Raw genomic sequence first — 24,462 nt, forward strand, 5'->3', positions numbered from 1 at the left:
TGTCTCGCAAAACATTCCAAATGAATCTGGATTTCAAGTAATGATGTAATTAAATTGCGATGCCTGATAAGATGCCTTTTTATAGCTAATATGTAATAGCCAAACACATTTTCACAACATAATACACTGAATCAACATTTCTTGGCATGTTGGAATTGCATTTTTCCATGAGCCGCTGCTAACGTCCTGTTCAGTCATTCAGTCAGTCACATGAAGTGTAAAATGAAACTGAGGCCAAGCTTTAAGGAGGTGCAGCCTTGTGCCGGCATGACATTTCATCGAATTGAATTTAAAGCAGGACAAGACACCTCTAGAATACGAAACAAAAAAATTAAGAGAGGTGCAAGGGTGAGGGGCAGATCTCATATCTAAGAATGACCTCTCAAATGATATGCTGCAATATGTCAAGTGGGTTGTGAAAAAGAAGAAGATTGTACATATTGTAAGAAGAGAATTCCAAGATAAATGTCTAGCCTTGACAGAAAAGTTAAATGTAGCATATGTAAGGTAGATCGTTCTAAAGAACAAAGCTATATAAGGAGTATTTGAAATAGAACTATCAAACAAAAACCAAACAAACAATATATAATTGAATCAAGCATTTACTTTCAACACAAGCATGGAAATAAACAAAAAATATTTTGTTTTGCGCTTTGCTTAGATTTTTTTGTTTTGTCTGTGGATTTTTAATTATAATTTTTTTTATCATTTTATTGTGGGCTTTAGATTTGCCTTTTGTTTATTTTGTTTCGTGCATGACCCTGCTTTGATTTTTTATTTATCTTTGACTTTGCTGCATTTTTTTTTTTTTTGGCTTTGATATGCCTTTTATTTTTTTTCTGGTTTTACTTTTGATTCTATTTTTGTTTTGTTTTTGGCTTTGCTTTGATTGTCGACTTTAGTGTACCTCCAGTTTATTGTTTATGATGAAATATTTTTTTACAATTATGTTATTACTTGTAAAGTCAAATAATGATGCAGTGACAAAAAAAATTTTTTTTACATTTCATTGCATTACAAAAATGTAGCAAATGTATTACTTCTGTGAACTCCAGAAAACCAATCAACTGCTTGAACACGCAAGCTAAATCTAAATTCATGCCACGTGTCTTTTTGTTTGAAAGATACATTGAGTGAGAAGCTAAACTAACAGGCAGAGATAGCTTATCTGTAATACATGTTGTCACCATTAAGTCACTGAGGAGGTGGGGGAAAATGACTTCTTTGACAACAGCAATTCAGAGTGCTAGCCTTTGTGTGTTCAGTCTCCTGCTAACCTCATAGAATTGTTTGATCAAGAGTTTCTACAGAAATATGAGGAAAAACATGAACCCGTTTTTGCAGGCACATAAACCGGTCATACAAACACAAGACCACGGGATTGTGCAGCTGTTTCATAGGCTTAGCTGGCTTATATATCTGTACCATCACAAGAATTCAAGCTCTGATAGAAAGGTCGTCAGGTAATGCTCTGTTTAGACCCCTCAAATCACACAATCACGTCAACGACACATAAAATATCTAACATAAATATTCAACAATTCTGTCATTTGCTTGCTAAAGAAGGCTTCTTACAGATGGCACAGGATTGAATTTATGAAAATAGCAACATCACTGTTTGTCTTTGTACCTCTTTAAACCATAAATGAGACTTTTAAAGCCTGTCTTATCCTCTCAAAGCTTTGAAACATAGTTTATGTATAGGTACATTAAATGAAGAAATTGAAAAGACGAAACATCAATTCATGCTCAACATATTCAACAAAAACAGGCACTGTACAGTTTGGTATTTAATGATTTAATGTTTAAGACAAGAAGAATACTACAAGTGTAAATGTAACATTTGTCACACTGGCAAGTTCTTTCACAATTTCTTCCACAGCTAATGAACAAACCACATCATTTCCTGCCAAATGAGGCTGGAGGCGAGCAATGCCTTTTCTAATGTGATCCAGAGTAACATGTCAGTATCTGAGTAATGTAGGCCTTGCTGTATTTATAATGCACTTCTCCCCTTTCCCCAGTAATGAGTAGCATAGAAAGGGCACAGCATGCCTGCTCTTCTATTAAAACAAATGAAAGATCCATTTATGACACTGAATAGTCAGAACCTCCTTTTCCTCCTCCATTTCTGCCTGGCAGTAATGTAAGAGGAGGGTAAGTGGAGGATGTAAAAGCAATGTAGAGCCCGTCATTCATTAGCCTGATGTACTATTCAAGACAAACCATGATTTTAAGCCTTAATGTGAAAAGGCACACTAACTTGAGTGACCAGGAAAGTTACAAAAAGCGACTTTTAGGTGTAAAATTGGTTTATGTAACATTTCATAAAATTTCTTTTCAACTAATTATTATTATTATTTTGACATAGTAAGCATATTATGAAATGTGTGTTTTATTATTTTATTTACAGCTTCTTGAATCATACTGTTGTATAGTTTTTTTTAGCTACACAGCTGCAGGAGTTTCATTACATTGACATTGTCATTTTCTGCCTGCAATAAAAGCTATATAACAGAGCTCAAAACAACCATTAATCAAACTCACATGAAATGTAAAGAAAAAAAGACAAAATATGATGACTCATTTGCCTTGTCTTCTTAAAATGGAAAATGGGAATCATATTTTTAACAGTATTTAAACATTTAATTGGACTTGAAGTAGACATTATGCATTTAAGACATGTAAAAATATGCATAGTGAACAAAAGATGTATGCGATCTTAAACAGAGCTGGAATATTTTGTGAAAGATCAGAAGATCTAGTGGACTGGGGCACAACAAATTGACAACATCCTGCAAGTGTGTATCTTTGAGAAGGTGGCTGTGAGATTTGTGAGGTCCTCTGACAGATTTGGAGCCGCAGCAGTCGCAGTTAGCGCAGCTGAGAGTGGACACCTCAGGGCTGGACAATAAATAAGCATGTTCATCGTCTGACAGAAAAGCACCGGATAGTCACATCCTGGCCTGGTGACATCCTCCAACCCGATCTCTGGGAATGATTCGTAGCTCCGAGCCATGTTTCAGGAACACATTTCCTGTAGAATCAGAGAGATCTAATATGTTACAAACTGCTTTTGATTTTTTTTTTTTAAGCAGTTTATTGCAGCACAAAAAAATAACATTAAAACACCACAGATAGGTCATATCTAAAACAATTTCAAAGCACTGGGAATAAAAGAAAGTTAATATCTTTTTGTTTTGCTTTTGGGCATAACATGTTCCCTACTTCGATGAAGTGAATAATTAGATGCTGGAGCGACAGTCAAGAAGCGGTGCAAATGCGATGAATCGTCCTTAAGTATGTTAGTGAAAGTATGTATAGCCCCATCATGCTTTTCGCTTAATGAGGGGAGAGAGAAGATAACTTATCAGACAACAACATTTTTGTACCCTCTCTAACTGGCAGTCCACCCCACATTGGGCTTGCACTCAACAATTGCCCATATGATAGCCAAGTATATTTGCATTAAAACATTGCATGGGAGACCCGGTCTCTTTGCAGCACTAAGATGATAAATTATTGGCCGTGATGTTGAAATCATTTACTTTATGTGTGCATCCCATGACAAATCAGATGTTATTTAAACTCCAAGCAGTTTAAGAGTGAAGACTTTGCTGATTACTTGTCCCGAAATGACTGGAAATGGAAGAGAGGGATGTGATCATCTCTCCTAGCACTAATAACCGTATCCATGGTCTTAGCTCCACTCATTGCGGAGTCCAAGGTCAGGTAATGATCCCATTAGAAGCTCATTGATTGTTAGATCTTTTTTTTTTTTTTTACAGAAATTATAAAAGAGGCAGATATAAATCTAAGCTGTTTATACTGAAGACAAAGGGTACAGGGGATAAAAGACACCAGCTAGAATTAAACACAGAGACCCTCTTCACATTTTGCTCTCTTACTCAGGTAGCAGCTATTTACAATAAGCAAAAGTGGGCACTGGACATGCATATCAGCCACAGCATAAAGTAACTGACATTGCCCAATTGTGTCAGAAGCTCAACAAAAACAATGTGAATGTCCATTTTGGGATTATTATTAAGTGCTTCATGCCATTAATCTTAATCTCAATCAGAGAATTGTCAGTTGATCTGTAACAGTAAAGCCATGTTGTGATGGAGCAATCTTGGTAACTGTATCCTCCAGAATGGTATCTCTGATGATTCCTTCGTACACTTTCCCAGTTAATTAATGAAATCTGGCAATAATCTGCTGAAAAACTGGGTTTTGAATTTTTTGGAATAGTTGAACTATAACCTCGTTCCACTGAAAATTTTTATATTGAATGCATGTGTTAAAGTTAACACATAGTACAGGTGTCAGTTCTTCATGAAAGGTCTTTAAGACCCATAGAGGGATTTAAAATAAGGTCCAATAGCCTACGCTGCATTCACTTTGCGGAGTCTAGCTGACTTTGCGGAGTCTAGCTAACTTAGGTATTCAACCATCTGACAGCTTACAGACGACATCTTCCTCTGAGGGAGAAGTGTGGATGACAATTGCAGCTTGCTGGTAGTTACATTCAATGCTGCTAAGGTAATAATCCAAGAGCAGTAAGCACATCAGGTTTGGCCACTGCTGAAGAAGGTGATGGAATGTAAAACACAGCAGCAATAATACAACTTAACCCATGAGGAAGACGACTGGGTCATAACAAGATTCACAAAGCTTCATGTGCAACATCCTCTAAATGAGCCAGTTGTTTCTGTGTAATGTTGTTACAGACATACACTGTAACTCTGCCCTGATCCTGCCCATATAGTGTATATCCAGGAAAATGAATCTGGAATATCAGCAGTTAACCGAGTCTCTGATACATTGTACGATTACAGCTAAACTATATCAATGTCTTTTTGGTGGTTGATTGGTACAACCTGGTTTTCCTCACATCAGAATTCCTGAAATGATACCAAAGCACTTGTACATTGTATATAAGCATAACCATGACTCACTTAGTTCCCTCTGATACAAGTAACTCACTCAGAATAGGAAGTGAAATCTATTCAGGCATTTGTGCTATATATAGTATGTGATTGTATAACTTGCCGAAGGTACATGTCTCCATAATACAAACCCGCTGCATATTCGGGTCAGGCTAGACATGTTGCTACTATAAAACTAATGAATCACAGCTCACTTGACATTTAGGTCTCAACCCATGACATGTATGAAAAATTACAGGCCATTTTCACGTGATTAGATGCAGCACGACACTCAGGGAGGAAAACACTGACAGAACGCCATTGGGGCAGTTTATAATGGATTACAGGGAGAGCTCCAGCATTAAATGACAAGTAAAGCAGGATGGAAAACATCTGTAAAGAAACATTTATTCAGGGGAATAAACCCACAACAACGGGGAATAGTATAATGGAAGCACATCATCAATATTCATTAGGTAACATGTGAAATTCACATGCAAAGCCTATTGAAGGGAGTCTCAGGAAATCATTAGATCTCACAAAAGGTCTCCAGGTGGATAAACATGAACAATATGAGGCCGTAAACTGAAGGATCTATCATTTGCATGCAAGTGATTATGAAGGATAGGTAGGAAAACTGCAGCCATGCAACTAAACAGTGAGAGAATGCTGCAGAGAAAAGGGATTTTAGAAAAAACATAGAAGGTGGACTAAAGCACTAACAAACCAAAAAACATGAACACAAATCTGACTATTTCCAGTCCTGTGGGACATCTGGATATATCTAAATAATTTATGGCTGACAAAATCACATTTATTACAGCCAGATGCTGCTGCAGAGGGCAGCCCTGATCAAGTGAAGGAGTGTCACCGACCTGCTGTCTGCGCCGGGTTGATTCCGATGCCATCTGCACAAAAAATAATCACAAAGAACATCAGCATTAGCATCGCAATGTGAATACATACATAAAACAATCATTCTTAAAGACAATCAATGAATTAGACAGATGGGCAAGAGCACAGAGAAATGCACTGAAATGCTGAACTATCACAATTTAAACAATCTCATTTACAAGAACTCTCCTGTGCTGTGAGTGATGAGTTATGTCTATTCTGTTTATGATTTTTTTTTTTTTACTAATCACGACACAGCACAGCCCCTGTATCTACCTCTATAGCTATGTAATTACAGAAATCAGTACATTTTGCGTGAATTCATTAAGCGAAGGATTGTCTGATTCACAAAAAACAACCAGTTCCTAAAGATTCAGTTGTTTGCAATTTGAGCTGATGTGTGGTTGTTTTTTTTAATTTTAGTGCAGTTGACAAACACCCAAACCAATGAAGATGCTAAGGAGATGTGAGAATCTGCCAGGATGTTACTCTGTGGTTACTAGGGTGTTCTGATGGTTGTTAGGTGTTTTTTTTGTAAGTTTGGCTGCGTTGAAAAGTAACAGCAAATTTAAATACTTTGGTTTAAAGAACTGATTATCAACAATGGAGCTGGAGCCCACTAGGGGGCATCAGCAAACTTCCAAGGGGGCCCAAAGATCACTCAAAATGATTTAAAATGAGACAAAATAAAATAAAAATAAAAATCAAGATTTTCTTCTCTGAATAAAAGAGGTTTCCCAAGGTCTGGGGAAACCTGATTATTTAAGTTTAATTAGTCAAAAAAGCAGAGAACTACTGGTTTAAGGATTTGATCAAATAATAATAATAATATATAAACAACTTACCATTTGTAATGATGGCACTGGTGGCTGCTGGCACTTTAAACTTTAAAAGGAACAAAAACAAACATGTTTTATTGTTCAGTCTGTCAAATACATCCCATAAACAGCCCTGCACAGTCTCTCTGTCAGGCAGGGATAAGAAAAAATCAACTCGAGTCTGTGTTTGCGTCAGGTGATTTAAAGAGTCTGTCCTAGAGAACAGAAGCCTTCAAACGTGTGAAGAAAGAGCTCTCTGGGCTGAGCTTAGAAGAAAACTGTCACTGTCACAAAGAGCCACTGAAAGCTTAAAAACAACAAAAAACAGGCAAATTCGTTCTGAAGGGGCTTTGAAAAACTGTCCGGGAGACCTGAAGGCATTTCTACACCCTAGAACAGCATAAAACTGATGGGGACCAAGAAGCCAGGCTAGCACCAGAATTAGTGACTAGAATTTGCAAAATCAAGTGTTTATATTAGGTAAAAATGCATCTATAATTCATGGACTACAGAGTTCATTCAGTTTCTAATTCTCCTTTGCCGACTTTTTGTCAGTCTGTTTTGTCAGGAGGAAAAGAGACAACAAAAACAATGAATGATCAGACAATCATAACCTGAAGCAGGATTACAAAAAAATATTTTTGAGAGGGTGAAAAAAGCTGAAAATAAGCCTGTGCATTTAAAAGGCACTTATTCTTTCTGGCTTCCACTTGATGCATTACATCTTCCTATTATGAGGTTGGCAGATTTGGCATTTCATAATGTCAAAAAGAAGCAACAACCCAAGCTAATCTGTAACAGCATCCTGTCATGCTCTACGTCTGCGTGCTTTGAATACAGCCGTGAAACAGACCAAGACAGCCCACAGGAAATCAAGAGGCTTCCGTCAAAACTGACCCTAAATTCAAAAGATTTATGGCTAATCATGAGTGAAATCATATAATTGAACACATTGATATCAGTAATTATTTGTGTTTTTTTTTATGGTATCAGGTCAGTTGTTGTCAGTTTAGTTGACTAAATAGGTTTTTAAATGGCCAACACGGATACAGCAAAATTGAAAGAAAGAAATCAAATGTATTCTATACATCTAAATATAATGTTATGGATGCAACTGAGATACAAAAAACTTATAAAATATAACAAATCTATTTACACAACATTTACTCAAAATTCACCTTAAAAAATGAAAACAATGCTTACAATCCAATAACAAATCTACTGGCTATTAATATACAAAACTATCAATATTAAAACAAAGTTTTAGGAATTCTATAATACTTTACAATATTTGTTTATTGTTGTCTAATGAATAGCAACAACTGAATAGTAGTAATGAATAGTAATAAAATACTAATGAAACTTGTATGCCATTTTCTACTTAATAATAATATATAAAATCAAGTCATAAATAGTCATATTGATTATCAGCAAAAATCTCATTAATCAAATTCTTGTAGTCTAAGTAACATTGGCCCTAGAGTTTGATTGGGGCTGCTAGCCAACTGTATTATCTGATTCTGCATGGATCCGGTTCTGATTTTAACTCGAGAGGCTGCAGACACAGAGAAAAGTCTGAGTGTGTTTCAAAAGAGCTCAGAGAGACTCAAAAAGACACAACTGCTATAGGATATAATTGAGCTAAAGTTCAAGATCCATGTCAGTGTAATTAATTATTGATCGCACAGAATTGTAGAGACTGTAGAGAATTTGTTATCTTCAGTCAGAAGCACCTGAACTTGGCAAATGCTTAGTACTACATTTCAGCAGATCTCTGAAAAATGCATTTCACTCACCTCTTCTGCTGCAAATTTCAAAACTGCCGTGAACGGCGTGCTCTCAGGTACACTTAATCTGAAATAGAATTATGCTAATGAATCTTGGTGCACAGTAACACACACACAATGCGAACTACCATGTGTAGAAAGCATTAGTGAATGTTTTATCTCAGTATACCCATCAGTGTTGTATCAGGGGTTTTATGCATAATAGTAACCCTAGAATGTGATGAAACAGAGTTTAAAAGGTGTTAATAACTGGACTGAAATGTAAAAGAATTTTGTCGATGGCAGAAATATTTTAATTCAGTATACACATTATCACACTGGTCAGAATTGTCACTGACCAAAAAACATACACTTTTCTATAAAAATTTCTAAAATTCATTACTGATTATTTCAACTTCAAGAGATTCTTAACCAGCCACTCAATGAGGATCAAAGATATTTGCAAAAACTTGACGGGTGACCGGAAGCATTGCAGGTGGTCTGAGCGGAGCTGGTAAATCAGCCTGTCTGAATGGCCCTTGACAGACCACTCTCACCCACACAGAATGTGTGTCTGCCCCAAATCAGACAAAGTATTACATCCATAGATTACCACTCACGCTCTGACCACAGCACTATTACACTGATTGTAATCAACATGGCATAGAGATGAAGAACAGTGTTCCAGTGTTTGTTTTTTTTTTCTTTTTCTTTCTCTCTCTCTCATGAACTGAGACAGAAATCTTCACTTCAACTTAAGCAGCACTTACATACACCACATGTTGCAGTTTCATGGTTATCTATGTTCTGAAGGTTTTTACAGGTGGGTTTGTCTATGTATCACTCTTCATGTACTATAATTAATCAACATGGGGAAGTATGCTGATATCTAGCATTTAAAATTGACATACATTTACATCACACATTTCTCTGCTGACAGCTGTGCTAAAACTAGACATTAATACTAGAAGTGGCACTTTAATACCTCAGTTATTTATTAATTACTTAACAGAGAAATGAATGAATGAAAGAAACCAAGAGAAGCTTGACAGCTGGGACACATAATAATAAATGCTCTTACTGCATCAATAAAATCAACCAAATTAAGTCTAATAAAACCGTTAAAACATAAATATTAATGTTTAGTGTGTGTCATGTGTTGAATGATGTGTCACTCACACTTTATATGGTAACCGAGGGTCCGACGTCAGCGTGATTTTAAACGTTACTTTCGACCTAATGCAGAAAGAGTCACATATTCACGGAGTTTAACTGGAAATACTATACATCATATCATTAAAATAAAGTGCTGTTATATTATAAATGGTTTACTTACATTTTACTGACTTGTATAACAGGACAGCACACTATTTACACCTACACGGAAGAAGCAAGGACCCGCTGTAACACGTCATCTGTTGGATGGACCTCTTTTTTCCGTCGTTCTTTATTTTTTCCCTTTTAATGATCTAATGTTACATTTAATCGATTCGATCATATTTATGTATTTTATAGAATTAAAAAAAAATATATATATACATGATAAGCAGATAAAAAAAAGAAAATGTTGGGGCTTGTGCATTTCAGTCAGGCACGTTTCAAGCTGACTGGAGTGGGTAATATTACCGTAAAGTGTGTTGTTGATGTAGCTGAGCTTTTAAGAGCGTGTAAAATGAAGCGAACCGGTGAGGAGTTGCATATACAAAGGTTCAAAAAGTAATTTGACACATTAAAGGTGCTAAAGGAGTTAAAGGTGTGCTTGTGTTATAGGTTGTTATTTATATAGGAAAAAACGAACCTTTAGAAAATACATTCAACACTATTTTATTGTTAAATCTATTTTATTTTCTGTTCATTTTAAAGAACAAAATATTTTGAACATTTTGGACACACATACACTTGTTTTTTAGATAATAATTGACCATACATGTCTAATAGATATTATGACGAAAGCAGCATTGTCTGATTCTGTAATTTGTGCTTTTAGAATGGAAAGGTTTGGAATTTAGAATACTTTATTAAGACAGTAATTTAAATTGATTTGAATTTAATTATATTAGGTCTATGTACCCTGTTTTAAAATAATTACCATAATACCTTGCCTTTCAAAGATTTTGACTTAACACCAATTATAAATAAAGAGGAACTGGAATAGAAGCACAAAGCAATTATTTAAAACAAATGCATTCGTTTTGTTCATACCCATTTTTGTATGTTATGAAAGTTAATTCACAGCTGCTCTGGGAAGCCTAGTGTTGTATTTCACTCTTTTTGAATGCATTATTTATTATCAGATGTTCAAAGGAGTCAATAAGCATATTAATTGTTATTCTTATTATATATAATCTCCAGTGCAGATGGCTGAACCAATGAGCCACAGGTTCAAAATAAACTAGAATACCCAGGATCAGCACAGATGTAAATACTGTAGGCCTGCATGATATACTTACACAATATTTCATATGCAAAAAGCCCAATTAGGAATCGGGGGTGGACTGGTGTTGAACAATTGATAAATCATATTTTAAATACACATTTGCCATAATCTTCTGCCCAGAGGTGTATTTTCTGGCTGGTCTCAGATTGAAGCTTATAACGTGCTGGTGGCTGCTGGATTTAAGGAGAACTGTAAGCTAACTTGAGTCTCATGAGTCATCCTCATAAAGCCAGCCCTGCTTGTTGGCACCACAGGGCACACGGCCAACAGCTTCCCTAGAGGTACATGTGGGTGTTGAAGAAAAAAGACTTCTCAGTGTGACTCGAAACCCAAATTCATTAGACACTGACAGTTTTTAGTCCATTTCGGTTTTGTCACAGGCTTACTGAAACCACTTAGAAAAATGGAAAAGTTGTTCTTCTGAATACAAACCAGAGAATAGCTCTTCTACTGTGTTAATGAAGCTGAATAAAGTTGTTTTGTATCAAATTCAAGCTACTGAGGCTGCTAATTTTTTATTTGCAAATTGCACACAGAGGCAGGAGCCATGACACCTTTAAAACACAAACATTCAATTATGGATACTAAGCCTTCAGCAGACATGTACACAGAAAAACCTTCGAACAAAGGCCTTTTCCTTGCTTTGACAAACATCTCCTGAAGGAATTTCCTGACTCTGTCGTCTAATCCAAGTCCTGTGCTGGAGCCCACAGTGAGTAATTTGTGGAGACAAGCAGCTGTGTGGTTCTCGTGGTGATGAGGATGAGATGCAAAAATCATTGCTTATACTGTCAGATAAACTTTTTTGTTGAGAAAATCTAACAAATAATTCAGCTATGGCAACAGATAATATTATACAACATGAAATTATATCAGGATTATTTGACTTTAAGGAGCCAGAACTGTTGGAAGAAATTCAAATAGCTATTTATTTACTCAATTTTAATGTATCTTTTTTAATGTATCTGTTAATGTGTTTTAAATGTTTTTATTTTTATTTTATTGATTATTTTTTTAGTGTAGAAAACCTCATATTTTTTGGCTGGTTGCTTACAAAATATGAAGCAACAATATATGCGACAAAAATGATTTGCACAGACTTATGTCAAATTATAAATATGATGATACAGATGTCTTTACATCTAAAAAACAATATTCAACAAGAAATATTAGAAATAATACTTTGGATTGAAGTTTACAAAGAAAAGCATTTTTTTTTGCTGTCCATGGTGCTGAAAACGGAACTGTATAATCTAAAGCAAAAGACCTGAAGAACTTTTGTCAATATTATTAAGTCAATGTAGCCTTACAGGAAATATAAAGAGAAAGCATTTAATTCATTAAACCTCAAACAGTGACTGTTCAGGTTTTTAGCATCCTTAAACTTAATTTAACTTTTCCCCCTCCCCAATCATTCAACTGATTTTAACAAGTGAACAAAAGTGAGATATCCAAGCAGTGAAATTTGCAATATGTGATTTAAAATGAGTCATATTTTTGGAGGATGAGGAATCTTTGTTTGCTTTGTTTCTAAAAATAAAACCTTTCACACCTACATGTTTGGTCCTTCTGTACCGTGATTTCATAGCCATTATGTCTGCATTTACTAGAACATTTTCATAGACAACCATAGGACTTTATCATACCCATTTCCTCTTTCATTGTCTTGAGTGTGACACCTCACCTGTGCTATAAATAACACACAGAGTCAGTTTGTGATTCCTTGGGGCTCGACAGCAGAATCTGCATAGCTATTTCAGGCAGAACTGGGTTGTTTTCAGGAGGAAGGAGGATTTGGACAGGTTTAGAACATCTGCTGGCTCTTGATAAGGGCAAAGGATTGTGGCATTCTCAGTGCAGTGGAACAGACATGCATTAAGGAAGCCCCGGACTGTCCTCAGGGATATGAGCTCCTAAATATCTCCACTTGCTCTTGTGCACAACGTTTCTTGTCTGTCCTTGATATAACAACAAAATACAGTGAACGCCCATAGTGTTATGGAATTCAGTAGTTCAGTTGTAAAGTTTAAATAACAATGTTAAAATTTGAATAGTAGAAAATGGTGGCCAGATCAAAACCAACAGTTGTCTTTTTCACATCTAAATATTTTTTTCTGACTGTGCAAATTTTTAGTTCATTCTGGCTCTACTATCTAAAATGTAGATGTATTTTGGCTGTATTTGAAAGGTGAAATAGGTATTTCAAAAGGTTAAATGTTTAATTTAAGCCTGGAGAAGAGACAAATGAGCCATTTGAACATTTAAAAACTTGACACTTTTTTCAGTGACTGTGACTGTTCAGTGACTTTTCCGTGATTGTTATTAGTAAGTAATTGACTGATTCAACAGGTTCGTTCAAAAACAATTAATTCGAGAATGAAACAAGTGTCTAAATGAATAAATTGTTGAATCATTTACTAAGTCAATTTAATCACACAGATTTATTAAGGAATGAAACACCACTACTGCGAGTTTCCTTGGTTAAATTAGCTTTCACAGTTGTTCAGTGGAACATTTTCACAGACTGTAATAACGTATTTCCGGTTATAATTTTTTTTTTATCTTTTTTTTCAATTTTAATGACAAGAAAAGACAAATAAGTATAAAAAGAATAAAATAGGATAAGTATATAGGAAATAACAATATACAAAATATGTGTGTGTGTGTGTGTAAATATATATATCTAAGGAACCCTTGATAATAACTGTGGAACACACTACACTATTTATATACACATACACTTATTTATCTAACACACATACATAGTGTATGCAACATTCTGTTGCACTGCAGAGCTTCTGTCACGAAAACAAATTCCTCGTATGTGTAAACATATCTGGCTCTAAAACTCATTCAGTACTATAGTACTGAGCCTTGTGGTCCTACAGGACCACTCCTTTTCACGCTACACATGTTACCCTTGGGAGATATCATCAGGAAGCATGGTGTACAGCAATGTTTACAAATGCTAACAACTGCCACATCCACTTTAAAAAGAACAGAGCAGTGTGTAATTTAGTCTTAAATACATCAGAATGTACCTATCAAGTTTTAATTGGAGTTTTAAGTGCTACTGTTCTCTGCTTTAACTTTAATTGTTGAAAATTTGTTTACTCAAAAGCAGCCAGGCTAAAAATGATTTTATCGGAAGTTCAGTGTAAGTTTATTTTTAAGGTATTCTTACGTTGTACTTTCTCTCTAATTAAAGTGGCACTCTGCTGAACACCTCAGGTGCCTGTAAGTGAGTTCACTATATGCTGCACAGAACATTGCATTGAACCAGTCAGAAAGTTTGAGCTACAAAGGAGATTCAATGCTAATCGAATTTACTTGGTCATTGTGACATTTTGCAGTGCAGCAGATTTTGTCAAGGGTAATTCACTGAGCTATAGACAAAAGTTGTCTTCGGACATTTTATGTAAAATTATGGATGCGTCCAATAAGTGTTCTGCAACCTCCATATAAGCCTGCCACACACACACCATCCTTGTCTGATCAAGACTTGTACTTACCTCATGTTCTACTCACCTGTATTACTTACCTCGACGTTGATTCTCCTTTTCTCCACTCCAGTGACTCATTCTCCTTGCTCCAGTTTCCAAGTGTGTCTCAGAAGTTTCTATCTAGAGGAGAATCTAAGTAAACCGTGGCACATCTTACCCCACTCTCATATATTGTTCAGCATAATCCCCTGAGGAAGCTCATCCTGATTAACTGTGTGTTGAAGGTGCTATGAAAAAAAATATCCATTAAATTTATGAATTATTTTTTTTATGGTAAGTGGTTGCAATCAAATTATTTTAGCTATACTTAAATAAACTAATTTAGTTGATTAACTTTCAGCAAAATTTGTTTATTTAAATGTAGCTAAAATAAATTGATTGCAACCACTTACCATAATTTTTTTTTAGTAAATTCAATGAATCATTATTTTCAGGGAAGAATTGTGTCAATAGCTCAGAACAGATAAATGACAGAATGTGAAGAACATCAGGATGGTGCCCCATCAAGTGATTGGTTTATTTCTGCTCATATGCATTGTTTTATCTGATTTACTCTGGTCAGGTCAACCAATTCAACTAGATTCACCAATTCTGTACACAATTAAACCTTATCTGTGCCAATATGTAGGACTGAATTGATTAAATGTATTTCATTTGGATTACACAATCATTTGTGTCCACTTGATTGGTTCTGTGGGCTGCAGTGATCTGCAACTCAGGGAACAAATAAGCCAAATGGTTCAGCAAAGACAACAGCAAACCACAGCCAATTATTTGTCTCTCCAAGACTTTAACAGTCTAGAACATAAAGTGAACTGTGCTAATCTAGGAGGGAGACACACAGTTGCCCATCAGGGCTTCTAGCCAGAGCTCCACTGATTTTCTACAACCTGTTTGTCTTTGAGAGAAATATATACACACATTTTGTTGACAGATCATGACATATTCTGTTTATTTAAAAGACAGCTCATTGAAAATTAAAATTCTGTCATCATATATTTTAGTGCATTTGAAATGTACCAAATAAATAGTTATTTGAAAAATTAAAATCTGCTGTAAATTTACTCACCCTCAGTCCATCTATGACGTAGATGAATTTGTCTATTCAGTGAAACAGATTTGGAGAAATTTAGCATTACATCATTTACTCATCAGTGGATCTCTGCAGTGAATATGTGCAGTCAGAATGAGAATTTAAACAGCTGATAAAAACATCACAATAATCCACAAGTAACCCAGTACATCAATTAACATTTTGTGAAGTGAAAAGCTGTATGTTTATGAGAAACAAATCCTTGCAATCTGTAAAGTCCATGCCAAATTCAATCAGAGATCTAATATACACTGTGGCAGCAAAACTTTGGTGGATCTAAATGTAAATCATAATTTATTTGCTAATTGATGTTTTCTTTCCAGCTTCCTCTAAAAATTATTTTAGAAACTGGTTTCGGAAAGCATATGTTTCTGGAGAGCAGCTTCTGGAGAGAAGAATTTCACATTTTTGCATGTTCGATCAATATGCAAATTGGTAATCATAAGCATGTCAAGGATGGCAAATAAATGTCTGCACACCTGAAAGCTGACATGCTGTGAGTCATTATGATTAAAATGCAATTCAGCAATCATAAATTCAAAATAAAACCACAGATGCCCCATTTTAGTAATTGTAAGAAATGACAGTTGATATCTAAACAGCATTAACATTGATAGAAATAAGCTTTACCCCCTTCATTTTATAAGTGGAGAGTCATGTTGATTTTCTTCAGTTCTCTTTTTATACCTCTATATTTAGCTATCATGATCAGGGTCTGATGACAAGGAGTCAGAGGCCTGAACCGCAATCACAGATTTGCTAATTAGTGCCTTGAGCTTCATTAAGTGCGTGGGCAGCTGAGACTTGCTCTGAAATAAGACAGAGGACTTATTTTGCCGCCATAATTGACTGTCCAACTGTTTTTGTATTCATTATAAAGTTTAGTGTGCAACTTTAATTATTGGTCCTAATAAGTTACATTACATTGTGAAATATGTAATAACACATGGGTATGCGCATATAAAAATAAATTTACCTGTTTTAATATTCTAGAAAATGATTAATTAGTTTATGATATAATATATTTTTTTCATATAAATATATTTAAATAATTTTTATTTTTTAATATGATATACTATTTAAATGATAAAAAGGTGTATTATTGAAAATAATATTTTATATATTTTAAAAAATTGCATCAATACAAAATAGTAAAATTTTCTCCCAAAAATGAACATTATGTGTATTTTCAAATGATCTAGTTTTGTTTCAATTTCATATATATAAATATAATATAAATATTATTTACTGACTTTCAAATCTTGGGGTCATGTCAATATTATGTCTGATTTTATACTTGTATTCTGGATGCTATCCTCTACATACAAATACACCCACTCCCTTCCTCACATTTTCAGGCATCACCCTTACTGAAGCTTTGCATCATCTAATATTCTTGTCATCTTCTTCAAACATTCTCACTTCGGTTATTGTTCAATGTCCAGTGCTGCCCCATTAGCAGATGCCATACAAGCAAAGACATATAGACACACACTGTGAGCTCAACCATTATGGAGTACTAAGCTCCATTTTTTCAGTGCTGCTACCAGAACACAAGTAGAATGAAATACATTTCTTATGCCTTGCAGTGATAATGAAGGTAGATGTACAGTTTATTTCAAGAGCAGAAATGAGGGCAAGATCAATGGATGTCTACTGGTTTTATTTCACATTTCATATTTTATAATCGACATCAACAGCAACCCAACCTTAAAAAAAAAAAAAAAAAAATACTATTCAAATATTATATATATACAAATTATATATATATATATACAGGTATATCAAAATGATTGCCAATGGTTTTATGTTATAAAACACATCTTGTATTCTTTGTATTATGCATTTTTCATTTGAAAAAGTATGTCATATGTACATAAAAGAGTTCTGTTGATGATGTCATTCTCAATATGTTTGCACATGCCCCCTACATTTTTTAAATCTGTTGGCTCATGATCCAATCAGTTTTGCATGTTATTTCTTATCTGCTGGGCTGGAAAATGGAGGGACAAGCTAAATGAATTTTGTGTGAATAACCACTTAAATTTTGGTAAGTTTTTCAGACAAAGCACTTCATTGATTTAAGAAGAATGGAAATTAGGACTACTTTTATGGTAGCTTTCATGTGTTTTTCTTCACCTTGTGTTTCCTTGTTGAAAACGTCACAAGTTTGGGATGACATGAAGGTAAGTGACTTTTAGTTTGGGCAAACTGTTCCTTTCAAATAATTTATAAAAAGCATTTTCATTCATGTCATACATTTTAAGAGCCATGCTTGTATTATTGAAATGCAACTATGTTATAGTGGATATTCCAAGTAAAGCCAGGCACACAGCACAATTTAAAGTCTGCGTGAACTGGAAGTTGTTGCCGACTTTACTTCAGTATTGTGATGTATTTCCAACTGAAAGGGAAGGGGTTTATTTTAGTGCTCCTCCTTTCCATCTCCAACAGTTGGAGGGGTGTGGTTTAAGATGTTCTGTACAAGTTGTCAAACTGACATCATCAGAGAAGGAATGCCATTCCTGAGCCTAAGATTGCCGAAACAATTTTTATTTTATTTTCAGTGGTTTAACTTGCATGCAGTGTTGTAGTCGAGACCAGCTCATTCGGGTTGAGTCCGAGTCAAGAGAGGAGTGAGTCCAAGTCAAGACCGAGTCCAGAGAGGGTTGAGTCTGAGTCAAGACTGAGTCCAGAGAGGGTTGAGTCCGAGTCAAGAGAGGGTTGAGTCTGAGTCGAGACCGAGTCCAGAGAGGGTTGAGTCTGAGTTAAGACCGAGTCCAGAGAGGGTTGAGTCCGAATCAAGACCGAGGCCAGAGAGGGTTGAGTCCGAGTCAAGAGAGGGTTGAGTCTGAGTTAAGATCGAGTCCAGAGAGGGTTGAGTCCCAGTCCAGAGAGGGTTGAGTCCGAGTTAAGACCGAGTCCAGAGAGGGTTGAGTCCGAGTCAAGAGAGAGTTGAGTCTGAAACACCGAGTCCAGAGAGGGTTGAGTCCGAGTCAAGACCGAGTCCAGAGAGGGTTGAGTCCGAGTCAAAATATGGTTGAGTCCGAGTGAAGACCGAGTCCAGAGAGGGTTGAGTCCGAGTCAAGACAGGATTGAGTCCGAGTCAAGACCGAGTCCAGAGAGGGTTGAGTCCGAGTCAAGAGAGGGTTGAGTCCGAGTCAAGACCGAGTCCAGAGAGGGTTGAGTCCGAGTCAAAATATGGTTGAGTCCGAGTGAAGACCGAGTCCAGAGAGGGTTGAGTCCGAGTCAAGACAGGATTGAGTCCGAGTCAAGACCGAGTCCAGAGAGGGTTGAGTCCGAGTCAAGACCGAGTCCAGAGAGGGTTGAGTCCGAGTCAAGACAGGATTGAGTCCGAGTCAAGACCGAGTCCAGAGAGGGTTGAGTCCGAGTCAAGACAGGATTGAGTCCGAGTCAAGACCGAGTCCAGAGAGGGTTGAGTCCGAGTCAAGACCGAGTCCAGAGAGGGTTGAGTCCGAGTCAAGAGAGGGTTGAGTCCGAGTCAAGACCGAGTCCAGAGAGGGTTGAGTCCGAGTGAAAAGAGGGTTGAGTCCGAGTTAAGACCGAGTCCAGAGAGGGCTGAGTCCGAGTCAAGAGAGGGTTGAGTCTGAGAGGGTTGAGTCTGAGTCAAGAGAGGGTTGAGTCTGAGTTAAGACCGAGTCCAGAGAGGGTTGAGTCTGAGTCAAGAAAAGATTGAGTCTGAGTCAAGACCGAGTCCAGAGAGGGTTGAGTCCGAGTCAAAAGAGGGTTGAGTCCGAGTTAAGACCGAGTCCAGAGAGGGCTGAGTCCGAGTCAAGAGAGGGTTGAGTCTGAGTTAAGACCGAGTCCAGAGAGGGTTGAGTCTGAGTCAAGACAAGATTGAGTCTGAGTCAAGACCGAGTCCAGAGAGGGTTGAGTCTGAGTCAAGAGAGGGTTGAGTCTGAGTTAAGACCGAGTCCAGAGAGGGTTGAGTCTGAGTCAAGAGAGGGTTTGATTCCGAGTCAAGACCGAGTCCACAGAGGGTTGAGTCCGAGTCAAGAAAGGGTTGAGTCCGAGTCAAGACCGAGTCCAGAGAGGGTTGAGGTCCGAGTCTAGACCAAGACCAGAAAGATTGAGTCCTTAAATAATGTTTGTTTCATTTTAGTAGTAGGCTATGTACATTCTACTGAACAATAGTAATACATTTCTGGCAAATGCCGTGAATACCTTTGCATGTGATGTGACGTTAGTTATATTCAAATCGAACTGTCAAATGCTCATGAAATAACTCTCAGTGCAGTCCTGGAGATGTTGTTCATGTATTTACATCCTTAGTGAGAATGGAGACACTGAAATTATTAATAAATGAAGGCACGCTTCTGCGCCATTCATTAACACAGTGACGTGACATACGGCCAAGTATGGTGACCCATATTCAGAATTCGTGCTCTGCTTTTAACCCATCCAAAGTGCACATACACAGCAGTGAACACACACACACTGTGAACAGGGGGCAGCCATTTATGCTGTTGCTCAAGGACACATAAGTCGTGGTATTGAAGGTGGAGAGAGCACTGTACATGCACTCCCCCCACCTACAATTCCTGCCGGCCAGAGACTCGAACTCACAACCCTTCGATTGAGAGTCAGACTCTCTAACCATTAGGCCACGACTTCCGCCATGCAGAATGTGACACGCAGAACGTGACAGGCAGGAGATGCAGGATTCATATTTAAATAGACTTTTCCGGCTCAATATTTACAGGTACCAGTCCATATCGTGATTTAATGTAAGTGCAATGACCTACCTTTGATTAATTCATTCAAAATTTGACCAATTCTGTGACATTCTGCGTTAAACTGTAAATTCCGTTTATTACAGAAGAAAAGATACTGAGAAAGCTATGAGGAAAGATACAATATCATGGTGGTAGTGGGGGTTAATCTTTCAAGCTGCATTGATGTGCACAAAACCTTGTCTTTCTCCTCACGGTTAAAAACAGCACCTGTTCCAAACCATTGATCTCTCCCTTGGCAACACATGTGGGCTCCATTGAGGTCTACAGAGGCTGACAAGAGGAACATATTACTTTATTTATTAAATGGGATCTGTTCCAAATAGGAATTTCCTGAACCCTAAAGTGAACAGTTTGTAACTCAGAGTATTTAAATGTGATAAAGATTAATTATTCAAAAAAAAAAAAAAAAAACCTGGATGAATGCATTTGTATCTCTCTGTGTCTGACGTATAGAGAGAATGACACACACAGAAGCAAAGATGGAGATGGAGAGACAGGAAAGATGGCGAGACAGAGAGAAGCTAAAATTAGAACAGCCCCATGTTGAGATGCAGTTGAATTTCCACTTCACAGAAGGAAAAATGAATCATCCGGTTATTTTTGTGCCATTGCAGAGGGAAATCATTTCAGACCAGTTATTGATTGACAGTACAGCACACCTGTAGACAGGAGATATTTGGCATTGGATTCTGAATCCACATTGAGCAGTTTTGCTCAGCGGTTGGTCTGAAGGTGGTAAAATTTCTACACACTGTGACATTAAATTGCTTTTCTCCCTTAAGGTGAAGTGTTTTTTTAGATAAAAAAAATAAAAATAATTCTACCTTACAACTATAAGCCATTTGTTTCCTGTTGTGTTGTAAGATCACCAAGAGGGGATACATTTTAATTTGTTTTAGTCATTTAAGCTTTGCTTGGTTTGATTGATTTATTGATGATTGATTGATTGATTGATACATGCATGCATGACTGCACTTCAGTGTTATATTTATTTATTTATATATTTATTTTTTGCAGAAGTCATTTTAAACACAGGAACTTGTGAATGGGCACCTATGCTAAAATTTGGCATTAATAATTAATATTAAGGATTAATTGATATAATAATCCTTAATTATTTTAAAGGGATAGGTCACCTCCCCAAAAATGAAAATTCTGACATTAATTACTCACCCTAATGTTGTTCCAAACAATCTTCGTAACACAAATTAAGATATTTTTTGATGAAATCCGAGGGCTTTCTGGCCCTGCATAGACAGCAAAGGAACTACCACGTTCAAATCCAAGAAAGGTAGTAAGGACATAGTTAAAATATCATCAGTGGTTCCACAGTAAATTTATGAAGCTACAAGAATACTTTCATTGTTGGGTGAAATAACCCTTTAATAATGTTTTACTGAAATAATTCTAGATTTTACTTGAAATGCATATGAAACATGCATATGAATGCATTTCTTGCATGTGATTTCATAAAATTTTATGTAAGTGTTCCTTTTTTTTATGCATTTACCAATAAATGATGCCAACTTGCAGTGGCTGTTATTTATTTGATAATACTGTTGCCAGCAGCAACATTTGGCACCTGCTGCTGTGTACATTACTGCTAATCAAAAAATCAATTATCTACATGATTCATTTGTGTCTAATCTCAAGGACTCCTTTTAAGTTTACATCCTAAATTGTTTGCAGCTGCTGTTCTGAAGTGATATCAGTTTTCCTTTATTCCTGTCAACACACAATGTATGTAGCAACAACAATAGCACAGCAAATACCAAACTAGAAGAGTTCAACGTATGGAAATGCTACTGATAACCACATCACAGGCTTTCCAAAGGTCCAGTTATTCACCAATAAGAAGGTAGTTTATGAGGTTATTCTGCATAGTACAGCTGCAAACAAGTCACTTAAAATTACAGTGTGACTCTCACAACATAATCATGCTATGTGATCTGAATCGTTAGTTCTGTAATTTGTCTATTTATTTAAGTAATGTAGGCATATTGGACACGAGTGTTATGCATGATAATGAATGTTAGTTCAAAGAAAGTATGTCTGTGGATAGTTTTAACAGGGTTCAGACAGACACTTTTCACACAAGCCTATAAATATCTGAGAAATGTCAGAATGTTAGACAGTAATTTGAAGGGCAGATGATGACCACCTAGGGAGTATAATCAACACTACACTTCACTTTGATCCTTTGTTTCCATATATGTGGCTCCAAAAGCAAAGCTTGTGTGCCATTCCCTGAGGTTTTTTGAGATCATAAATACAATATCATACAATATCAGAGACATACAGTAGATGGATCAGGGTGAATTGCAACATGCTGCAATTATGGTCATGTTATTTCTATGTTCAGATCAGTTGTTTCAAATCAGATATTTCGAACATACTTTTAATTGAACACATGTGTTTGCATAGTATGTAAAATGAAATAATTTAAGTGGGATAAATGCTCCTCTTCTCAAATTTTCATCATTCTCTGATGTGTATTGATTATGGAAAATGGCTTTGTCTTTGTGGTTTGGGATGGTCTTTTGTCTAAACTGATTTGTTTGCATTTGCATCCAACCACATTAGAGCAAAAATGTGTCCCACTCTCTCCTTGCCACAATTAACATGGCAAAAAGGAACCCAATTGCATATAAAAACAGCTAAAAGGGTCCTAATATGTTCAGAGAGAAGAACGGGAAGTCATTGTATTGTCATTTGATGTTTCTTCTTAAAAAGGGCAAACATATGACTACTGTAAAACAGTCAGAGAGAGAGAGCATTAAAATGTCTTTTAAAAATGACCATTTTTTTTGTAAAGTTATTTTTTTATTTTACTTCATTCTTAAATTTTATTTTGCACTACTGATGTATTCAATTCAGTTCAATTCCAATTTATCTGTATAGCACTTATTAAAAATAACTGTGAAAGTAATGTCCATATGGCAGTTCTAAAATTACTCAAATCATCCATAAGTTAACATTTCATGTTTTGTTTATTTAAATCATTATGCCAGTAGGTGGCAGCAATTAACTGACTGAGTCATTGAATAATTCATTCAACTGATTCACTCAAAACACTAATTAATTCAAGAAAGAAACAAGTGATGCACTAATGAGTAAGACACTGAGTCATACACACAGATTTTTCAAAAACTGATTCCTCCAGGAACGGAACACGTGATTCTTGAAGAAAATGTTGTGTCTAACAGTCGTATCAAACAAAACAATTATCACACAGCTTAAGTGAAATTGCTTATTTCATATCGTTTGATTTCTCAATGTGCCCATCCAAACTGCAGCTGTACAGATTTTGTCATGATAATTAAAATAATCTCAAATGAAAATAGAGACACGAAGCTGGATTGTTTTTTTGGTGGACAGAATTTCTCTTCATTATTATTATCATGTTTTATTTTCTTATTGTACTTCTGATACTTCATAGTTTTAAGACATTGTTCACATTATTTGAAACCAATATAAGGAGAAATTGGTGCATATTTGATTAAACATGTAACAGTCTATAAATGGCACCCATTTTTTTTTTATTAAACAGCTCCTCTTTTTATTTAATCTACCCTCAGAGTGGCAGGGTAGATTAAATCTATCAGGTATGCCTTATCTTAATTGCCATTCCTCTCGAAAAAATCACTTTTCACCATTATTTCAGTCTTTTCTAGTCAGCCACACAGTAGAACTGCATTTTCAAGACCTTACTGTCACACTTACTGTGTTGGTAAACACACACATACAAGACGGTGACAACTGTGCAAACAGAAAGTCCAAACTGATAAGATCTGTGACACCTATGTTTCTCTTATCAAGAAAAGCACAATAAATACATGATTTGCATTTAATAATGTTTGGCCAATCTTCATAGTACAACAGAAAACCTGTACAGAACATCTTTTGTATGAATATAACGAATAAGGTTTGTATGCAGAAGAAACGTACTCCAGCACAATCTAAGAGTCAACAGTATGAACAGCTGAAAGCACCTGCTATTTTCAGACCATTCCTTTAGGTAAAATCTCATTCTGTGGCATTCTTGTTACACTGTCTCGTTGAGCAGACTTTGAGGAGATATTTGAACCGTGTAGAGACACAACTAATATTCTTAGATTATGTCATTTTTTAGCACCAGTTCTATAGTGTGATTCATTCTTCTAAATGAACCGTAAACATGTTTTGGTAACACTTTAGAATAAGGTTCCATTAGTTAATGTTAGTTAACTACTTTCGTTAACATGAACTAAGCAAGAACAATCCTTC

At 36.0% G+C, this 24,462-nt stretch overlaps 1 protein-coding gene across 1 annotated transcript; it reads right to left on the reverse strand.

The window, feature by feature from the left end:
* Window positions 1-1,777: 1,777 nt before the first annotated feature.
* Window positions 1,778-9,854, reverse strand: LOC128021182 (ubiquitin-fold modifier 1). Its single transcript, XM_052608199.1, has 6 exons — window positions 9,743-9,854; window positions 9,586-9,642; window positions 8,437-8,494; window positions 6,668-6,707; window positions 5,804-5,836; window positions 1,778-3,037 (listed from the first exon to the last, which is right to left on the reverse strand). Coding segments are annotated over exons 1-6 (273 nt in total). The 5' UTR covers window positions 9,745-9,854; the 3' UTR covers window positions 1,778-2,954.
* Window positions 9,855-24,462: the final 14,608 nt, after the last annotated feature.

Source organism: Carassius gibelio, chromosome A10 (genome assembly GCF_023724105.1).
Source record: "Carassius gibelio isolate Cgi1373 ecotype wild population from Czech Republic chromosome A10, carGib1.2-hapl.c, whole genome shotgun sequence".
In the NCBI taxonomy this organism is placed as follows: domain Eukaryota; kingdom Metazoa; phylum Chordata; class Actinopteri; order Cypriniformes; family Cyprinidae; genus Carassius; species Carassius gibelio.

What these genes read in the sequence shown, in the direction of transcription:
- LOC128021182 (XM_052608199.1), bottom strand. An exon ending in TGAAATTTGCAGCAGAAGAG is followed by an intron (nt 6,708 to 8,436) that starts GTGAGTGAAATG and finishes TTCCTTTTAAAG; the next exon opens with TTTAAAGTGCCAGCAGCCAC. An exon ending in CAGTGCCATCATTACAAATG is followed by an intron (nt 5,837 to 6,667) that starts GTAAGTTGTTTA and finishes TTTTTTGTGCAG; the next exon opens with ATGGCATCGGAATCAACCCG.